The sequence below is a fragment of the Eurytemora carolleeae genome, unplaced genomic scaffold (genome assembly GCF_000591075.1).
Source record: "Eurytemora carolleeae unplaced genomic scaffold, Eaff_2.0 scaffold1089, whole genome shotgun sequence".
Lineage (NCBI taxonomy): Eukaryota > Metazoa > Arthropoda > Copepoda > Calanoida > Temoridae > Eurytemora > Eurytemora carolleeae.
This window is the reverse complement of record NW_019397070.1, coordinates 70,549-87,596: the sequence shown is the minus strand read 5'-3', so window position 1 is coordinate 87,596 and position 17,048 is coordinate 70,549. Positions and strand designations below refer to the sequence as shown.

General features: G+C 33.4%; 2 protein-coding genes across 2 annotated transcripts in view; both read right to left on the bottom strand.

The window, feature by feature from the left end:
* LOC111711580 (phospholipase DDHD2) overlaps positions 1 to 5,232 on the bottom strand; it is a 17,273-nt gene extending 12,041 nt beyond the window's left edge. Inside the window, exons 1-6 of the mRNA XM_023485967.1 lie at positions 5,170 to 5,232; positions 4,010 to 4,100; positions 2,456 to 2,530; positions 1,832 to 1,911; positions 1,383 to 1,548; positions 553 to 635 (exon numbers count right to left, since the gene is read on the bottom strand). Of these exons, the coding sequence (XP_023341735.1) occupies positions 553 to 635; positions 1,383 to 1,548; positions 1,832 to 1,911; positions 2,456 to 2,530; positions 4,010 to 4,100; positions 5,170 to 5,209 (535 nt within the window). The 5' untranslated portion in view covers positions 5,210 to 5,232. The remainder of the gene's footprint in view (positions 1 to 552; positions 636 to 1,382; positions 1,549 to 1,831; positions 1,912 to 2,455; positions 2,531 to 4,009; positions 4,101 to 5,169) is intronic.
* The window catches only part of LOC111711581 (proline-rich receptor-like protein kinase PERK13), a 14,765-nt gene continuing 2,928 nt past the window's right edge, over positions 5,212 to 17,048 (bottom strand). Inside the window, exons 3-11 of the mRNA XM_023485968.1 lie at positions 13,444 to 13,518; positions 13,021 to 13,059; positions 12,050 to 12,391; positions 11,357 to 11,407; positions 10,599 to 10,732; positions 8,671 to 8,759; positions 7,250 to 7,371; positions 6,483 to 6,549; positions 5,212 to 5,215 (exon numbers count right to left, since the gene is read on the bottom strand). Of these exons, the coding sequence (XP_023341736.1) occupies positions 5,212 to 5,215; positions 6,483 to 6,549; positions 7,250 to 7,371; positions 8,671 to 8,759; positions 10,599 to 10,732; positions 11,357 to 11,407; positions 12,050 to 12,391; positions 13,021 to 13,059; positions 13,444 to 13,518 (923 nt within the window). The remainder of the gene's footprint in view (positions 5,216 to 6,482; positions 6,550 to 7,249; positions 7,372 to 8,670; positions 8,760 to 10,598; positions 10,733 to 11,356; positions 11,408 to 12,049; positions 12,392 to 13,020; positions 13,060 to 13,443; positions 13,519 to 17,048) is intronic.

The window sequence follows — 17,048 nt, the reverse complement described above, 5'->3', positions numbered from 1 at the left end:
CTTACTCAAAATATATTTAACTCTGATAGTTTCTTGATTGCTATTTAAAGGAAGAAAGAAATGCGCAAGTCACTTTTGCAGAGAACGGCAAATGAAAATTAACAAAAAACATGAATATCTAAAATCTAATGTATACTCGATCAGACAAAGCTTCTATAGGATACCGTATTGAATCAGGTTTTGCCATTGCATATAGGATTAGAGCTGAAAACTTTAGAATGGTGGATATCAAGATTACTGCTTGATCCTCTCTTTTTCTTAATATCGAGGCTAACCTAATCTTGTACTTGTATCCTGAAAATTCAACCAATCAGAGTCGCGTATATGAAGCTGATAAATTTGAAATTTTACGCGCCAATTAAGATTAATATACAGAAACGGGGGGGACTATCTAATTTTAAAAAACCGGTTTTTGATTTTTCTCTACTATATCTAAGAAAGAACGGTTTAAGAAGAAAATCAAAAGTGTGTCCATTGGATACTGTGATTAAGTGATTGGGATTAAGGATATCTCTTTCAAAAGTTTTCAGCTCAGATGAAATTACAACTGACCTGGATTTCTGTCCTTGAAGAGTTTATAAACCTTGTTAATCTCAGAGCAGACAGTGTCTAGTATAGTCTGACAGTAGACAGGACTGGACACATACAGAGTTAAACCAATAATTATGAAAAAAATTTTAATTGATTTTAGAAATTTCTACCCATATTTCATTTCTATCTGCACTATAGATTTGAAATAAAGATTATTAACTGTTCAAAGTAAACAGAGAGGTGTTCGAACATTTGACATAGTTTTACGCCAAAAGAAGACATTGAACTACAAATTGTTAATTAAACGACCCCTTCTATATACTAAACACAGACAGAGTTAAAACCAAAATCAAGAATCTTAAAAAGTTTAGAAAACGCCTATTTTATACTTGACTTGATTTTATCAATCCTTATAACTGATAAAAAACTTTATAGAAGTCTGAATCTGAACCCCCTTCACGTCTTTCTTCTGGGCTTTCTAAAATCCAAAGTGTACAGGTAGTTTTAAAATCAGAACTCTATGAAGAGAAACCTTAAAAGAGAGGTTGCAGCAATCACGGCCCCAAGGGTTGCGAACAGCTTTGATGGACCTTAGAACTAGGCGATTTGTTATGGCCCTTTTTAAGAAATATTTTCAAATCTAAACATCAAAGTGAAATAATTAAGTATACATACAGAGTTAAATCCAAAATCAAGAATCTTTAAACGTTAAGAAAATGTCAATTTTCTACTTGACTTGATTTTATGAAGTTTGCATTTACAAAATTAAAAAGGCAATTCAAAATCGAAGAATGAAACTTTTTTTCTTTCGCAGATCTTTTATCTTGACATTTGGTGGATTAACAATATTCCTGGTGTAGAAGAGAACATCAAGGAGCGTATCGTTGACGAAACTTCGTAGTTTTGGAACAGATCTCAAGGTTAAAGGTTTCAGCCTATTATCCGTCCCCTCGTCCTCCCGGTGCAGCTTACTGTGCCAGTCCACGGGGAGGAACTCGACACGGTTTGCCGAGCTAGCTGAATACACACAACAATCAATCAATCAGTTAGTACTAAAAATTCACAGCATACAACATAATCAATCAATTAAAAAATGAATTAATCAGTTTACCAATTAATCAATCATTAAATCAATTTATCAATCAACGATCACTCAATCAACCAATCTATTAATCAGTAAAAAGTAATTCACTATAATCTACCAATCAATCCATCAATCCATCAATCAATCCATCAATCAATCCATCAATCCATCAATCAATCAATAGCCAAATATATAAGATAAATCCCTAAATCTAACCTAAATGAGCTCCTGCAAAATGTTTGGCTGATATATTCCCAGTCAGATCTCTGTAGGTATCCACAACTTCAAATATGGACCTGAACAATAAAACATGTTATTATCTTTATAATTAAAACTACTACTAGCTTACAAACAAACAGAGATTACTACTTTATATATATAGATAATTAATCATCATAAAAAACATCCAAGAATTCGATGAAACAGGGATAGAATACATTATAACAAACAACCAGGATACAGGAGTTTATTTGCTCACCCCTCTCCTAAGGGAGCAAAGTTGTCCATTGCATAAGATGAACCGTCCAAAGGAACAATATTTGACCAAAAGCTTAAGTCACATGTTATTAAAAAAGAAAACAAAATGGCCGAAAAAAAAGAAAGAATCATAACGAATAAAAATCGTCCATAGGAAAACGTCCTTTATTTTTATATTTGATGTGCTAGATATTCGTAAACATTAACTTGAATATTTATCTGCATATTAATGTAATATATGTAGATCCTTAAAAATATCATAAAAAAAATCAGAAATTCTCTCATTTTCTCCGCCAGGGGTCTTGAGAATAATCAAAACATAAACAAAAGTTTTGACCTCTGAGGGTTCTAAACTGGTTTTACCTGAACCGCATATCACAAGCTGACCCTATCCCGTGAACCAGGAAACAAAGATGGTCGACCTCCTCACATTCACTAGAACAAAATTAAAATCAATATCAATAAGGCTTTTTTTTAATAATTTCTGTTAACTAATTTTTTCTTCGGGAATTAGGACTTTCTTATGAATTTTTGCGGATTTTTTGCTGCCTGAACAAAAAAGTAGATGATATCCTGTTTTAACTACCGCCGTTTGAACTTTTGTTCGTTTGAACTGCTGCAAGTGGTACCATGTGAGTAGGTCAAACAACCAATAGTTCAAACGAGTTTTTTTCATGCTCATTTGAACTTTCCACACAATTTTTTTAAATTTAGTAAGTAATGGAAACCCCAATAGATCCTAGGTTGGTCAGGATTATTGTCTGTGTGGCTATATTATTGCCTTGTGGCTGATTTGTTGCCTGGGTGGCTATATAATTTAGAATTTTCTTTATTCATTTAAACTATTAAAATAATAGTTCAAATGACCCTTAAAAATAGTGCAAATAAATATAAAAATAATTTAAATGAACAAAAAAAATTGTTTAAATGAACAAAAACAGTAGTTCCAATGAACAAAAAATAGTTTAAATCTGCAGAAAAATAATTAAAATGAACAAAAAAATAGTTAGAATGAACATAGAAAAAATGTTTTTTTTTTAAATTCCAATAAATTCATGAGTCTAAATGAAATATAGTTTTCTGGAACAACAAATTTTTAGACTATTTTTTGGTTCATTTGAACTATTTTTATATTGAATTGAACTAGCCCCCTAGCCTGCCATTTCCGCATTGCTCGGCACAGAAATTGTTTTAACCTAACCCAGAAAAAAAAACACATTTAAGTTATATTTTTTGGTTCATTTAAACTATTATTATGTTCATTTTAACTACTAGCCGCAGCGCTCAACCCCCTAGCCTGTCCTAACCGCAGCGCTCGGCCCAATAGCCTGTCCTAGCCGCAGCGCTCGGCACACAAATGGTCTCAACTTAACCTAACCCTTATTAATGCACACGTTTGAACTATTTTTGTGTTAATTTGAAATATTTTAGTTTTTTTCAACTATTTACTTAGATTCTTTGGTTCATTTGAACTAATTTTACGTTAATTTGAACTATTTATATGTTCATTTGAAAGATTAAATTTTACATTTTTTTGGTTTATTTAAACTATTTTTTGTTCATTTGAACTTTTTTCTGTTTCATTTGAACTATTTTTATTTTCATTTGAACTATGTTCATTTGAAATATTTTTTTGTAAATATCTTTAATTGTATGACCTAACTTTATGAATTATAACAAATTCAAAAAACTGAATTTATATAAAATATTTCAAATAAGCAATTGTTATGTGTTGATTTGAACAACAGGATATGACGTCATGTCAGTAGTTCAAACGAACAATAGTTCAAACGGCGGTGTTCCAACGAACAATAGTTCAAACGGCGGTAGTTCAAGCGAACAATTGTTCAAATGAACAATATTTCAAACGAACAATAGTTCAAACGAAGGTAAGTTCTTAAAAAAGTACCCTTCAAATCTGGAATATCAGGAAGGCCATCTAGACCTCTGTGAACAACACGCGGCTTAAGTGCAGGATCTGAACTCGGCTGAACCTGGCCCCAGTCATCTAAACACGTGGATCAGCTAATGAAAAACCGGTTTTGAAAAAAAATCTGATCTTTAGTTTTAATTTAATTATAACTGATCGATATTAAGATGCTTTTCTATTTATAAAGGATGCATAAAAGAAATAAACATTCAGCAATCAATCAATAACTAAACAGTGAGCACAGTGAGGGAGGGGGTATAGAGCAGAATGGCCTCTAAGATAACTCCTAGCCAATCAAAATCGTCTCCGAGCCTCATGCTACGTCTGCTTATGTAACCAGCTCTGTCTCCACGTCCAGCAATCCGTTATCCAAAAACAAATATTTGGCTTTTACATCCACCAAAAGCCTTTTTTTTCGAAAAATCTAAAAATGATCATAAAGTTTTAAATGGTACATAAACGATTATGATTAAAAAGTCTACTTTTACTGAGGTTTAAACTTCTTAATTTGTTTTTCTAAATTTCCCAAATTCTTAAACTGGTGCAGAACTATTGCAGCTTTATATAAAGAAAGACAAATTTTAAATCATTTCACAGGTGCATTATGAACGAATCTAATTAGACTACCACCAATTCACAAAACATAATAGTTTTTGACAAATACTTAAATTTTTCTTTTCTTGTATTTCATTTTTCAAGTATTTCACAAAAACTATAAAGTTTTGTGGATTAGAAGTTGGCTTGGAGAATCAGGAGGCTCCGGAGGTCAGTTTGCGGGGCTCATGGATGCTCTGCACCCCCTCCCTCGCACAGTCAAATAATTTAATCTATTCATTATTATTATCATTTGAGATTATAAAACATGTTTCTTTGAATTATAATATATTGTTTGTTGCTAAATAAATGCTTGAATAAATAAAATAATATCTTAAACAAAAAAATAAAGGCATTTACTTTCCTTAAATTTTTTTTAAAAATTCTAACAGTGGGTGCATTAATTTCAAGATAAACAATTGATTGAAAATTCAAAGGTCAATTCTAAATTCTAAATTCTAAATTCTAAATTCTAAATTCTAAATTCTAAATTCTAAATTCTAAATTATTATCATTTTCCAATTTAACATTAAATAAACATTTTATTTATCACCTAATGCACCATGATTAGCAGAAGAAGTAGGAAAGTGCATGATCACCTTAATAATAATAAAAGATAATAGTAAATAGATAATAATAATGATAATTATTTAAATAAGGAATCAGGGGTATGAATTTCAAGGANTATTCCAGTTCCTAATATTAATTAAAGGGACTGTTCCAGTTCTAATATAAATTAAAGGGACTATTCCAGTTCCTAATATTAATTAAAGGGACTGTTCCAGTTCTAATATAAATTAAAGGGACTATTCCAGTTCCTAATATTAATTAAAGGGACTGTTCCAGTTCTAATATAAATTAAAGGGACTATTCCAGTTCCTAATATTAATTAAAGGGACTGTTCCAGTTCTAATATAAATTAAAGGGACTATTCCAGTTCCTAATATTAATTAAAGAGACTGTTCCAGTTATAATTTAAATTAAAGGGACTGTTCCAGTTCTAATAGAAATTAAAGGGACTGTTCCAGTTCTAATATAAATGAAAGGTACTGTTCCAGTTCTAATAGAAAATAAAGGGACTGTTCCAGTTCTAATATAAATTAAAGGGACTGTTCCAGTTCTAATATAAATTAAAGGGACTGTTCCAGTTCTAATAGAAATTAATGGGACTGTAAACGTAAAATCAAGTGACCCTCCATACAAAGATGGCAATGTCCTATTTACAACGTAACCCTTGAAACCTGAATCTATATATAAATTTGGCTTGTCTGTCTGTTTGTCTGTTTGTTTGTATCCAATAAACGTCAAAACGGCTGAACCGATCGGGCCCAAATTTTTTGTGGGACATCACGTGACCACAGGGAAGGTTTATGAATGATAAAAAAATGTGTTTAGAAGGTTTTTAATTTTTAAAAAAATTTAAATTCTTGAAAAATCCCAAAAATTTTTTCTTCTTTGTTTTTAAATGTAAACAAAAAGAACATGTTCACAATTTAAATATTGATGGGCTCGAAGCGCCCTAAAAGCCTAGTCTATTTAAAATGTGGAAGATAACGTCGTTTTTTGACTCAAAAAGTGTTTATTTCTGTGAGGTTCTACGTAGCTGCTTAAAATGTGAAAAATACTGTCGTTTTCTGAATCAAAATATGCTTATTTCTGTGAATTCTTCCCTTATTTGGAATCAACATAAACATTTTCAACATTTTGAAACAAATAAATGATTTTCGAAGCTTGCTTAGAGGATTTTCCCCCAAATTATTTTACCTCCGCAAAAACATCTTGTTTCCACAACCAAACAATTTAGTTTTCCCAAAAGATAAACATAAAATATAAACACCCCTGGTATAATTTTAGACAGAAATTTACCTTTGAGCGTCCATAAACTCGGCTTCCAGTCTTTCAGCAACATCTTCTTCATAGGGAACCCATCTTCCTGAATAAATAAAACATTGCTTAATTATGCTTAGAAATTAAAAAAATTATAAATCTAAAATTTATTCATTTTTAATATTAATGTTAACAATTTTTGTGTTAAAGGAAGTGTAAGCATAATTTCAAGTGAACCTCTATGCAAAGTTAGCAATGCCCGATTCACAACAGTACCTTTAAAAGCTTTGTCTGATCAAGGATAAATTAGACATCCATCTTTATAAATTGGAAAAACTGATTATTTTTTATTGTGGTTTCTCTACTTAGGAAAATACATATAAATTATCGGAATAAAATACTAGAAAAACAACAATATCTTCCATAATAATGATCAAGAAAATGATTTCAAGGGTACTGTTGTGAAAAAGGTATTGTACTCTCGTCATGGAGGGTCACGTTCAACAGTCCCTTTAATCTTTTTGAGCCTTAGCTTCTGAAAACAGTAAAATCCTCTTTTTTCGTCAAACATCTTATTTAAATAAATTTTCCTCAAAATTAAAGGGAGCGTATGCGCAATTGCAAGCGTTCCTTTATGCTAAAATGACAATGCCCGATTTACAACCTTAATCAGATNAAAATCTACCTCTCCGGCCCAATACACTGAGCGTTTAATTCTCTGAGGAATAAGGACATCATACCGAGTTCCTTCAACAGGTATACACTCCGTAGAACCTAGAACATATGGTATATACACTCCGTAGAACCTGGGATACATGGTATACACTCCGTAGAACCTAGGACATGGTATATACACTCCGTAGAACTTGAAATACATGGTATATACACTCCGTAGAACCAGGGATACATGGTATACACTCCGTAGAACCTAGAACATATGGTATATACACTCCGTAGAACCTGGGATACATGGTATACACGCCGTAGAACCAGGGATACATGGTATACACTCCGTAGACCTAGAATACATGGTATATACACTCCGTAGAAACTGGGATACATGGCATACACTCCGTAGACCTAGAATACATGGTATATGCACTCCGTAGAACCTGAAATACATGGTATATACACTGCGTATACCATAGAATACTTAGTATACACTCCTTAAAGCCTAGAATACAAGATATTCACTCCGTAGAACCTAAAATACATGGCATAAACTCCGTAGAACATAGAATATATTGTATCTATCTATCTATTATGACATCCCAATAACACAAATGTTACCAGGAAACCACCCCTCCCGGCAACCCTATGCCTCCCTTAGGAGTACGTGGGTCACAGAGTTAGTATGACATGTGCAATGATACTGTTATGCCCGAGTGGAAGTAGCTGAAGCCGTAAAGCCCCAACTACCGTGGCTTGTATCTACAGCCTTAATTTGTAAGAGAATGTTACACTCTGTAGAACATAGAATACATGGTATTCACTCCGTAGAACAAGAATAAATTGTATACACTCTGTAGAACCTAGAACACATGGTATACACTCCTTAGAACATACAGAGCATCCCATATCATATTAGATTATCAACAATTTTTAACGCCAAAATACGCACATAATACGCGAAAAATCTAGCATTTTCTGCCAAAAAAATTTTCTATTAGCCTTATTAAATTTTTTTTAAATGATTCATTCTTCTTAAATTTTCTGATTTGTTCCCAAAATTGTAATTTAGACCCATTGACGCGGTCTAATTTGATGTGGGACCCCTGTAGAATACATTGTATACACTGTGTAGAACCTAGAATACATGGTATACAATCCTTAGAACCTAGAACACATTATGAAGTTTCTTTGGGCGACTCAAAGATGAATCCATGTTAACATTCTTAAGTAGAAGTTTTTTAGCTGAAGTGAAATTAACCTTAATTTTATAAATAAATGAGCTATTTGAATAACTTCTCAGGGTTTCATGCATATATATATCGAAAATGTGCGGATACATTAAAATTAAATGGATCTTAAGCACTGGTTCATATATTATTTTACCCAGGACAATTATAGAGACAATTTGATACAATTTGATAAATACAATTATAGATACAATTTGAAAGATAAACAAACAGAGTTCTCTAAACTCATTGTTCAAAGGTAAACAACAATATATTCTCAAAAGAGTAAAAATATGTTTCTTTAGAATTATTTGCTCTAGAAAATCTACCTCTCCGGCCCAATACACTGAGCGTTTAATTCTCTGAGGAATAAGGACATCATACCGAGTTCCTTCAACAGGTATACACTCCGTAGAACCTAGAACACATGGTATACACTCCGTAGAACCTAGAACATATGGTATATAAACTCCCTAGAACCTAGAACATATGGTATATACACTCCGTAGAACCTGAAATACATGGTATACACTCCGTAGAACCTAGAAAATATGGTTTATACATTCCGTAGAGCCTGAAATACATGGTATACACTCCGTAGAACCTAGAACATATGGTATATACATTCCGTAGAACCTGAAATACATGGTATACACTCCGTAGAACATGGGATACATGTTATACACTCCGTAGAACATGAAATACATGGTATATACACTCCTTAGAACTTGAAATACATGGTATATACACTGCGTATACCATAGAATACTTAGTATACACTCTCTAGAACCTAGAAAACATAGTCCACTCCGTAGAACATAGAAAACATGGTATATACTCCGTAGAACCTAGAATACATGTATTCACTCCGTAGAACCTAGATTGCATGGTATACACTCCGTAGGACATAGAATAAATTGTATACACTCTGTAGAACCTAGAGTACATGGTATTTACTCCGTAGAACCTATAATACATTGTATACACTCTGTAGAACCTAGAACACATGGTATACACTCCTTAGAAACTTGAATACATTGTATACACTCTGTAGAACCTAGAATACATAGTGTACACTCCGTAGAACATAGAATACCTGGTATTCACTTCGTAGAACATAAAATACATTATATTCACTCTGTAGAACTTAGAATACATGGTGAACACTCTCTATAGAGAATAGAATACATGGTATACACTCCTTAGAACCTAGAGTACATGGTATACACTCCGTAGAACCTAGAATACATGGTATTCACTCCGTAGAACATAGAATATATTGTATACACTCTGTAGAACATGGAATACATGGTATTCACTCCGCAGAACAAGAATACATTGTACACACTCTGTAGAACTTAGAATAAATGCTATACACTCTCTGTAGACCATAGAATACATAGCATACACTCCTTAGAACATAGAATACATGGTATACACTGTGTAGAACCTAGAATACATGGTATACACTCCTTAGAACCTAGAATACATTGTATACACTCTGTAGAACATATAACACATTGTATACACTCCTTAGAACATAGAATACATTGTATACACTGTGTAGAACCTAGAATACATGGTATACACTCCTTATAACCTAGAATACATGATATACACTCCTTAGAACTTAGAATACATGGTATACACTCCTTAGAACCTAGAATACATTGTATACACTCAGTAGAACCTAGAATACATTAGGAAGTTTCTTCTGTCGACTCGTGGATGCATTCGTGTTAACATTCTTAATTTGATAAAAATCGAGTGACAAAAGTCAATGCAATTAGATGCAATGATTGTTTTTTTTTCTTAATTTATTAAAGGGACTGTAGATGTAATTTCAAGTGACCCTCCATTTCAAGAGTGGCATGTCCAACTCTGATAATTTCCATCTTTACTTCTGCAGCATAAATCAGCAGTGCGATTAAAACTAATCAATTGTCAGAATGAAAAACAAGAACATGTATCCGTGTTTACAGGGTACTGTTGTGAATAGGACCTGATAATCTATTATTTTTGAATTGAGGGTCACTTTAAATTACGTCTACAGGCTCTTAAACCCTGCTGGAGGTTTTAAGCTTTTGGATCATAAATAGTTTTAATTGCACCCTGCGACCGACGGGTTTCCCGATGCTCTAGCACCCTCGTACAATGAAGCGATCCTTGATTGATTGAATTTGATTATCTTGGCTTTAAAAGAACAATAAATGTTTTTATTTGTTAATTAAGCCATAACTATATATAGTTATTTTACCTCATTCGATTTGGAGTCTGCTCCGGACTTGAAGTTTTGTCCAGGGACGGATTCAGCTCCGTATGGGTTGCTGGACTGAAGATTAGGACTGGAGTAGGACGGGTTCAATCCTGGACCACCAGATCCTGTCGAACCTTCAGAATTCAAAATAATTAATTATGTTTACCAGGCTTCCAGGGCGGTTCGCGCCCATCTTCGATCTTCACTTTGAAATTTTGCTCTATCTTTTTTTTATACATTATACCCCCACCCCATTTTATCCACAAAATGTTGGAATTCAGCTTTATTAAGAAGAAAACTTCCAAGCTTATTGGGTAATCATCCTCTCTCTTTATTTCAAAGATTTGGGTAAAAAATTTAACTTTCATTTTTTCAAAAGTTTCATTTCGATGTTTTTAATCCCCATCCATATGTTTTACTTCATGATTTAGCACCATGATTGGTGATTGATGTTGATTCTTGTTAAACTAATTATTATCTATATAAAAAAGCAAGACGTTCGTATATATGTTTCCTCTATTCCACCAAACGGCTGGACCGAATGGGCTGACATTATTTGTGGACACTCATGGATAGTCTGAGGGTGACAAAGGCTAAACAAAACTCGAAATTTTATTTTTATCCAAACATTCAATTTTTTTCTTCAAAATTCTATTTTTTTAAATTAATTTTTAAAAATTCGATTTTTAAAAATTCCACGGGCAATGCCGGACACTTGAGCTAATAGTTAATATAAAAAATATTAACAAATTGTTTACCTGGTGGGATAGTTTGAAGGTTAACAGAACTCTGACTACTCGGTAGAATACCTAGAAATAATATTCATTACAAGAAGACGTGAATTTAAAGAGACTGTTCACGTAATTTGAGCGAACATCCGTTTTATAAGTGTCATGTCCAATTCACAACGGTCCCCTTAAACCTTTAGTTTAGAAAAATGATAGAGATATTCTTGCTTTTCTGTCTGAATGATGATATTACCAATTGCAGTTTCTCTATAAAAGGGAGAAGAAATAGGAAGGAGTATAGAGTAGGCTGTTAGGGCGTTTCGCGCCCATCTTCTTTTTCAACTTTTAATTGTGGCTTTATCTGTGAGCATCTTCTCAGACTCTTTGTACAGTATAAAAAAATTTGCGGATTTCAAAATATTTTTTCGCGCATTTTCAAAAATTTCACAAAATTAAATATCTTAGGATAAAAATATTTTAAGATTACATATTTAAAGTCTGATTGGCCATAAACACTCCCTGGGGCCACGCGAGGTCCCACACAAAATTTGGGCCTGATCGGTTCAGCCGTTTTGGCGTTTATTGGCTACAAACAAACAGACAGACAAGCCAAATTTATATATAGATAGATTAGTTAAATATTTTCCGTAGCTTGATAGGTTAATTTTTAGTATGGTAATGGTTGACATTTTTGAAAATCATTCAACACTAATAAATATGTACCTGGAGTTGTGTATTGAGGTGGGAGACCCCCAGGGGACCCTAGACCCCCTCCAAGGACGCCGAGGGGCGCAACCTTTATTGCAGAAGTGCTCATAAACGGATCAGGAGCGTAAACAGGACGTTTTAGAAGAGTTCCACTGGTCAGGGGCGCCGGGGTACTACCGGGGGTAAAAAGGGGAATATTTGAAGGAAGCAGAGGTGTTGAGGGTTTGAGAGGCGGTGGGGCAGGGGTGACGAGGGAGTGCGGTGGTGGGACAGGTGTGGATAGAGAGATGGGCGGGGATTGTAGGGTAGAGTGGGGTGGAGCAAGGTCTACACTGGAGGGAGACAGCTGATGGAGACCTATCCGAACAAACATTATTATTAACTAAGAGTTTTTACATTTTCAGATAGAACCTGAATAATAATAATTTGATAAAGAAACTAAAACATTGCATAGTAATTGTCTTAGAGCCTAAACATTTTCTGATAGTTTTGAATATAGACATATGAACTTCTGAAGTGGTAATCTGCCATCTCTTTCCAGTAACTAGATTTTATTTTTTTAAAAGGCCTCCCCCACCCCCCAAACTGACAGCTGATTGACCACTGATCAAATGAACTGACAATAACAAACGAAATGTATTTAAAGGGACTGTAAGCGTAATTTCTAGCGACCCTCCATGGAAAGATGACAATGTCCGATTTACAACAGTACACTTGAAAGCATTGTCTGATCAATCATAAATTAGATATCCACTGCTAACTTTTCTTTGTGGTTTCTATAAAAAAGTGACTTTCGAATTTCTTGCTCACAAGAAACAATGGAGAAATTTACAGAAATAAACACTTTTCGCGTCAGAAAAACGACGTTATCTTCCACCTTTCCAGGGAACCGTTGTAAATCAGGTATTGTCATCCTTGCATGAAAGGTCACTTGAAATAACGCTTACAATCCCTTTAATACTATATTCCTAGTATAGTTGCACCACCTGCTGGGGAAGTGAAGAAAGAAGCAGGATTCGAGAACCCTAAAGAATCACTGGTATCAATCAGCAAATCAATCAATAAATCAACCAACAAATCATCAACAAAACAATCAATCAATCAACAGATCATCAATCAATCAACAAATCAATCAATCAATCAACAAATCATCAATCAATCAACAAATCAATCAATATACCAATCAATCATTTAAAAAATCAGAATTTATTATTTTCAGATTTCAACAGTTTTAAATTCCAGTTCACAGGGAAGGGCGCATTTTCAAAAATGAAAAGCGGTGTAAAAAAAATGAAAAGCGGTGTAAAAAAAAAGAATGTGATTGGACCCTTATTTTCTATTTCTGCACCTTCTCTGAAAAATAGTTTGACTTTTGGCAAATTTTCATATTGATCTATTATGAGGTGTACCTGGAGTTTGGAATGAGGATGTGGCTCCTAGAAAACTATCACCTAAACATTGAAAAGATATTAAAAAGTCCAGTGCTTATAGAATACATTTAATTTAGACGCGGATCCGGATCCTTAATCCGCACTGGAAAAAAATTGATCCGGATCCAGGTATTTTCTAAAAAAAATTACTGATTTTTTGTCTTATTTTTTTTTGCTTATTTTTACACTGAAACTTGATGAACCATTTAGAATCAGGAAATTTTTATAATCTCTCTTTTTTTTAATAGTTCAGATTTGGGGTTTGAGAGTAATATTTTTTTTTCAGTTTTTTTTGTTGATATTTTTTTCAGGGGGTCTTTTTTGAAGAGGTAACTTTTTTCCCTTTTTCCCTGAGTGAGCGAGAATTATTTTCAAAACTTTTTCAGGATTTCTTCATTCAACATTTATCCCCATTCAAAGTACTTATGCAAGGAAAGTTATTTCATAGGTGTACGCATTTCTTGTACTGCAGTGTACTGTCTTTGGGCGGAAAAGTAAACACAAGACGGATGTCGAAAGCCTGACATGGAATCCATTTTCACAAAAATAATCTATGAAATATTCTGGTCGACTTTTGAAACTATTATGTGAATTTTCAAAATTATCAAAATTAAATGTTTTTAACCTCCTCGGATACTAGATGAACACTGATTCATATATTCTTTTTTACAAATTACGCCCAGAGAGAACTGGTTTCAATATGTACTCAGAGTATAAGCGACCGCAATTAACTTTCCTTGCATTAGTACCTTGACCCAATTAATTGATTTAATTTTTATCAAAAATAATTTTTTACTGATTGAAAACAGACCGAGAGGAAACCGATGAATAAATATCCCAACCACTTATCAGGTAGTTTTTCGGAATATATCGAACAGTTTGCTTTTACGGGTTAAAATCGTCTAATAAATTACTAGATTTTAACCTCCTTTCTAATCTATGTACCCAGCTTAACCTAACCTATCGTAAGATCTAACATACATTTTCAGGTCTAAATTCATTAGATCAGATTCCTCAAGGTCGGATTGTATCGAAAAATATCGAGATAAATGCTTAATTTGGATCTTTAGTTAATCTGCAGATTATTTTAATCTTTATTCTCTATCCTGCATTGTAATCAGGGTTTGGAGGGACCTTTGATCAGGGGAGGAATAACTAAAATAAAGAAATGGAAAGGTAAAGTTCCTCAAATTAAGAGTGCCCACAGTGAATATCAAGATCTCCCCCCTGTATACGCCATTGCTGCAAAGTGTGTTGAATTTCATAGACCAGAATAGTAAAGCTATGCTGGTCTATGTAAGAATGAAATACTACTTTAATAAAATATTTCATAAAGATATAAAGGTATAGTTGTCACAAAAACTCTCTTTAAAGGCCGTGGAGCAATTCATGTTGAAACTAATTTTGCAGCCTCCAGCTAAGGTCAATTAAAGGGGTAAGAACATGCTGGATCTGAGGTCATGACCTCCATATTGACTTTTACCCACATTTTGGGCTTATAGATGTCAAAATAGAGACCAGCATGGAGGGCAGTGACCTTAAATCAAAAAAAATCTTAATCGATGTAGACTGGAGAATGTACGATGGGCGGGGAAAATTAAAACACTACTAATATTACCACCACAAATATATCAGACCTAAAATATAACTCACCAAAATATAAACATTTTTACCTAAAATATAACTCACCAAAATATAAACATTTTTACCTAAAATATANTTATATAAAAAAATCTTAATCGATGTAGACTGGAGAATGTACGATGGGCGGGGAAAATTAAAACACTACTAATATTACCACCACAAATATATCAGACCTAAAATATAACTCACCAAAATATAAACATTTTTACCCAAAATATAACTCACCAAAATATAAACATTTTTACCTAAAATATAACTAACCAAACTATAAACATTTTTACCTAAAATTTTATATAACTCACCAAAAAAAAAAAAAAATTTCGACCAAAAATATAACCATTTTCCACTAAAAATATAACCATTTTCCACTAAAAATATAACCATTTTTGACTAAAAATACATCAATTAACAGCTTCTCTTTGTTTACTTGTAAACTTGTAAGCAATTTAAGAAAGGCAATTGTTAGGGTTCTTATGGTTATTAAGAAAAAAATTCATCTTTATTGTATTGATATATTCCTGAGCGTGTAGATAACAAGAATTAAAGGCTAGATGAATAATCATCAATTTTGTTTAATAGAGGGTTTTCCCACAAAGATATAGACGCTGTATGACGACCTTAAGATTCTATAATATTAAAACGATCTCAAGACTAAATTTTGTTTTCTGTCCGCCATATTGTATCAAAAACATGTACTTAATGATTTAGCAAAGAAAGAAACAATACAGTTGAAGGAAACCAAGAAAGCTTAAAGACAGTAAAAATTCCTAACAGTCGTCTCTGTGTCTAATACTTTTCCTACATTTTTAGACTAAAAAAAATAATATCAGTGGATATATTTATACTTTTGATAGTTTATTTTGGACCAAAACACATTGAAAAAAATATAGATAATTGAGACTTTGAGTGCAAAATTCAGACTATGAGGACAAAATTCAGACTATGAGCGCAAAATTCAGACTATGAGCGCAAAATTCAGACTATGGGTGCAAAATTCAAACTGTAAGCGCAAATTCAGACTTTGAGCTCAAATTTCAGACTATGAGCGCAAAATTAAGACTATGAGCGCAAAATCCAGACTATGTATGAGCCCAAAATTCAGACTATGAACGCAAAATTCAGACTTTGAGCACAAAATTCAGACTGTGCCCGAGTAACAAAAGTTAGGAATTTCCCCAAATTCTCCAAATTTCTCGAGAATCCTTTCCTGTAACTGTAATTCAAACTATGAGCGCAAAATTCGACTTAAAGAAGTTCGTAGTAAGATTTCGATTCTACTGGAGAGCACCGGAGGGATTTTATTTTCACTGGAGGGGTTTGAAAAAATGCTTTTTACAATTTAAAACTTTACGCAGGGTGATTTACATTCCACTGGAGGGATTCAGTTATCCTTCCTAGGGGTTTATAATTCCACTGGAGGGATTCAGACATCCTTCCTTGGGGTTTATAATTCCACTGATGGGATTCAGATGTTCTTCCTGGGGGGTTATAATTCCATTGGAGGGATTCGGTTTTCCTTCCTAGAAGCTTATAACTCCACTGGAGGGATTCAGATATCATTCCAGGGGGCTTATAATTCCACTGGAGGGATTTAGAAATCCATCCTAAGGGTTTATAATTCCACTGGAGGGATTCAGATATCCTTCCTTGGGGGTTATAATTCCACTGGAGGAATTCAGTTATCCTTCCTAGGGGTTTATAATTCCCCTGGAGAGATTCAGATATCCTTCCTTGGGGTTTATAATTCCACTGGAGGGATTCAGATGTTCTTCCTGGGGGGTTATAATTCCATTGGAGGGATTTAGTTATCCTTCCTAGAAGCTTATAACTCCACTGGAGGGATTCAGATATCTTTCCAGGGGGCTTATAATTCCACTAGAGGGATTTAGAAATCCATCCTAAGGGTTTATAATTCCACTGGAGGGATTCAGTTATCCTTC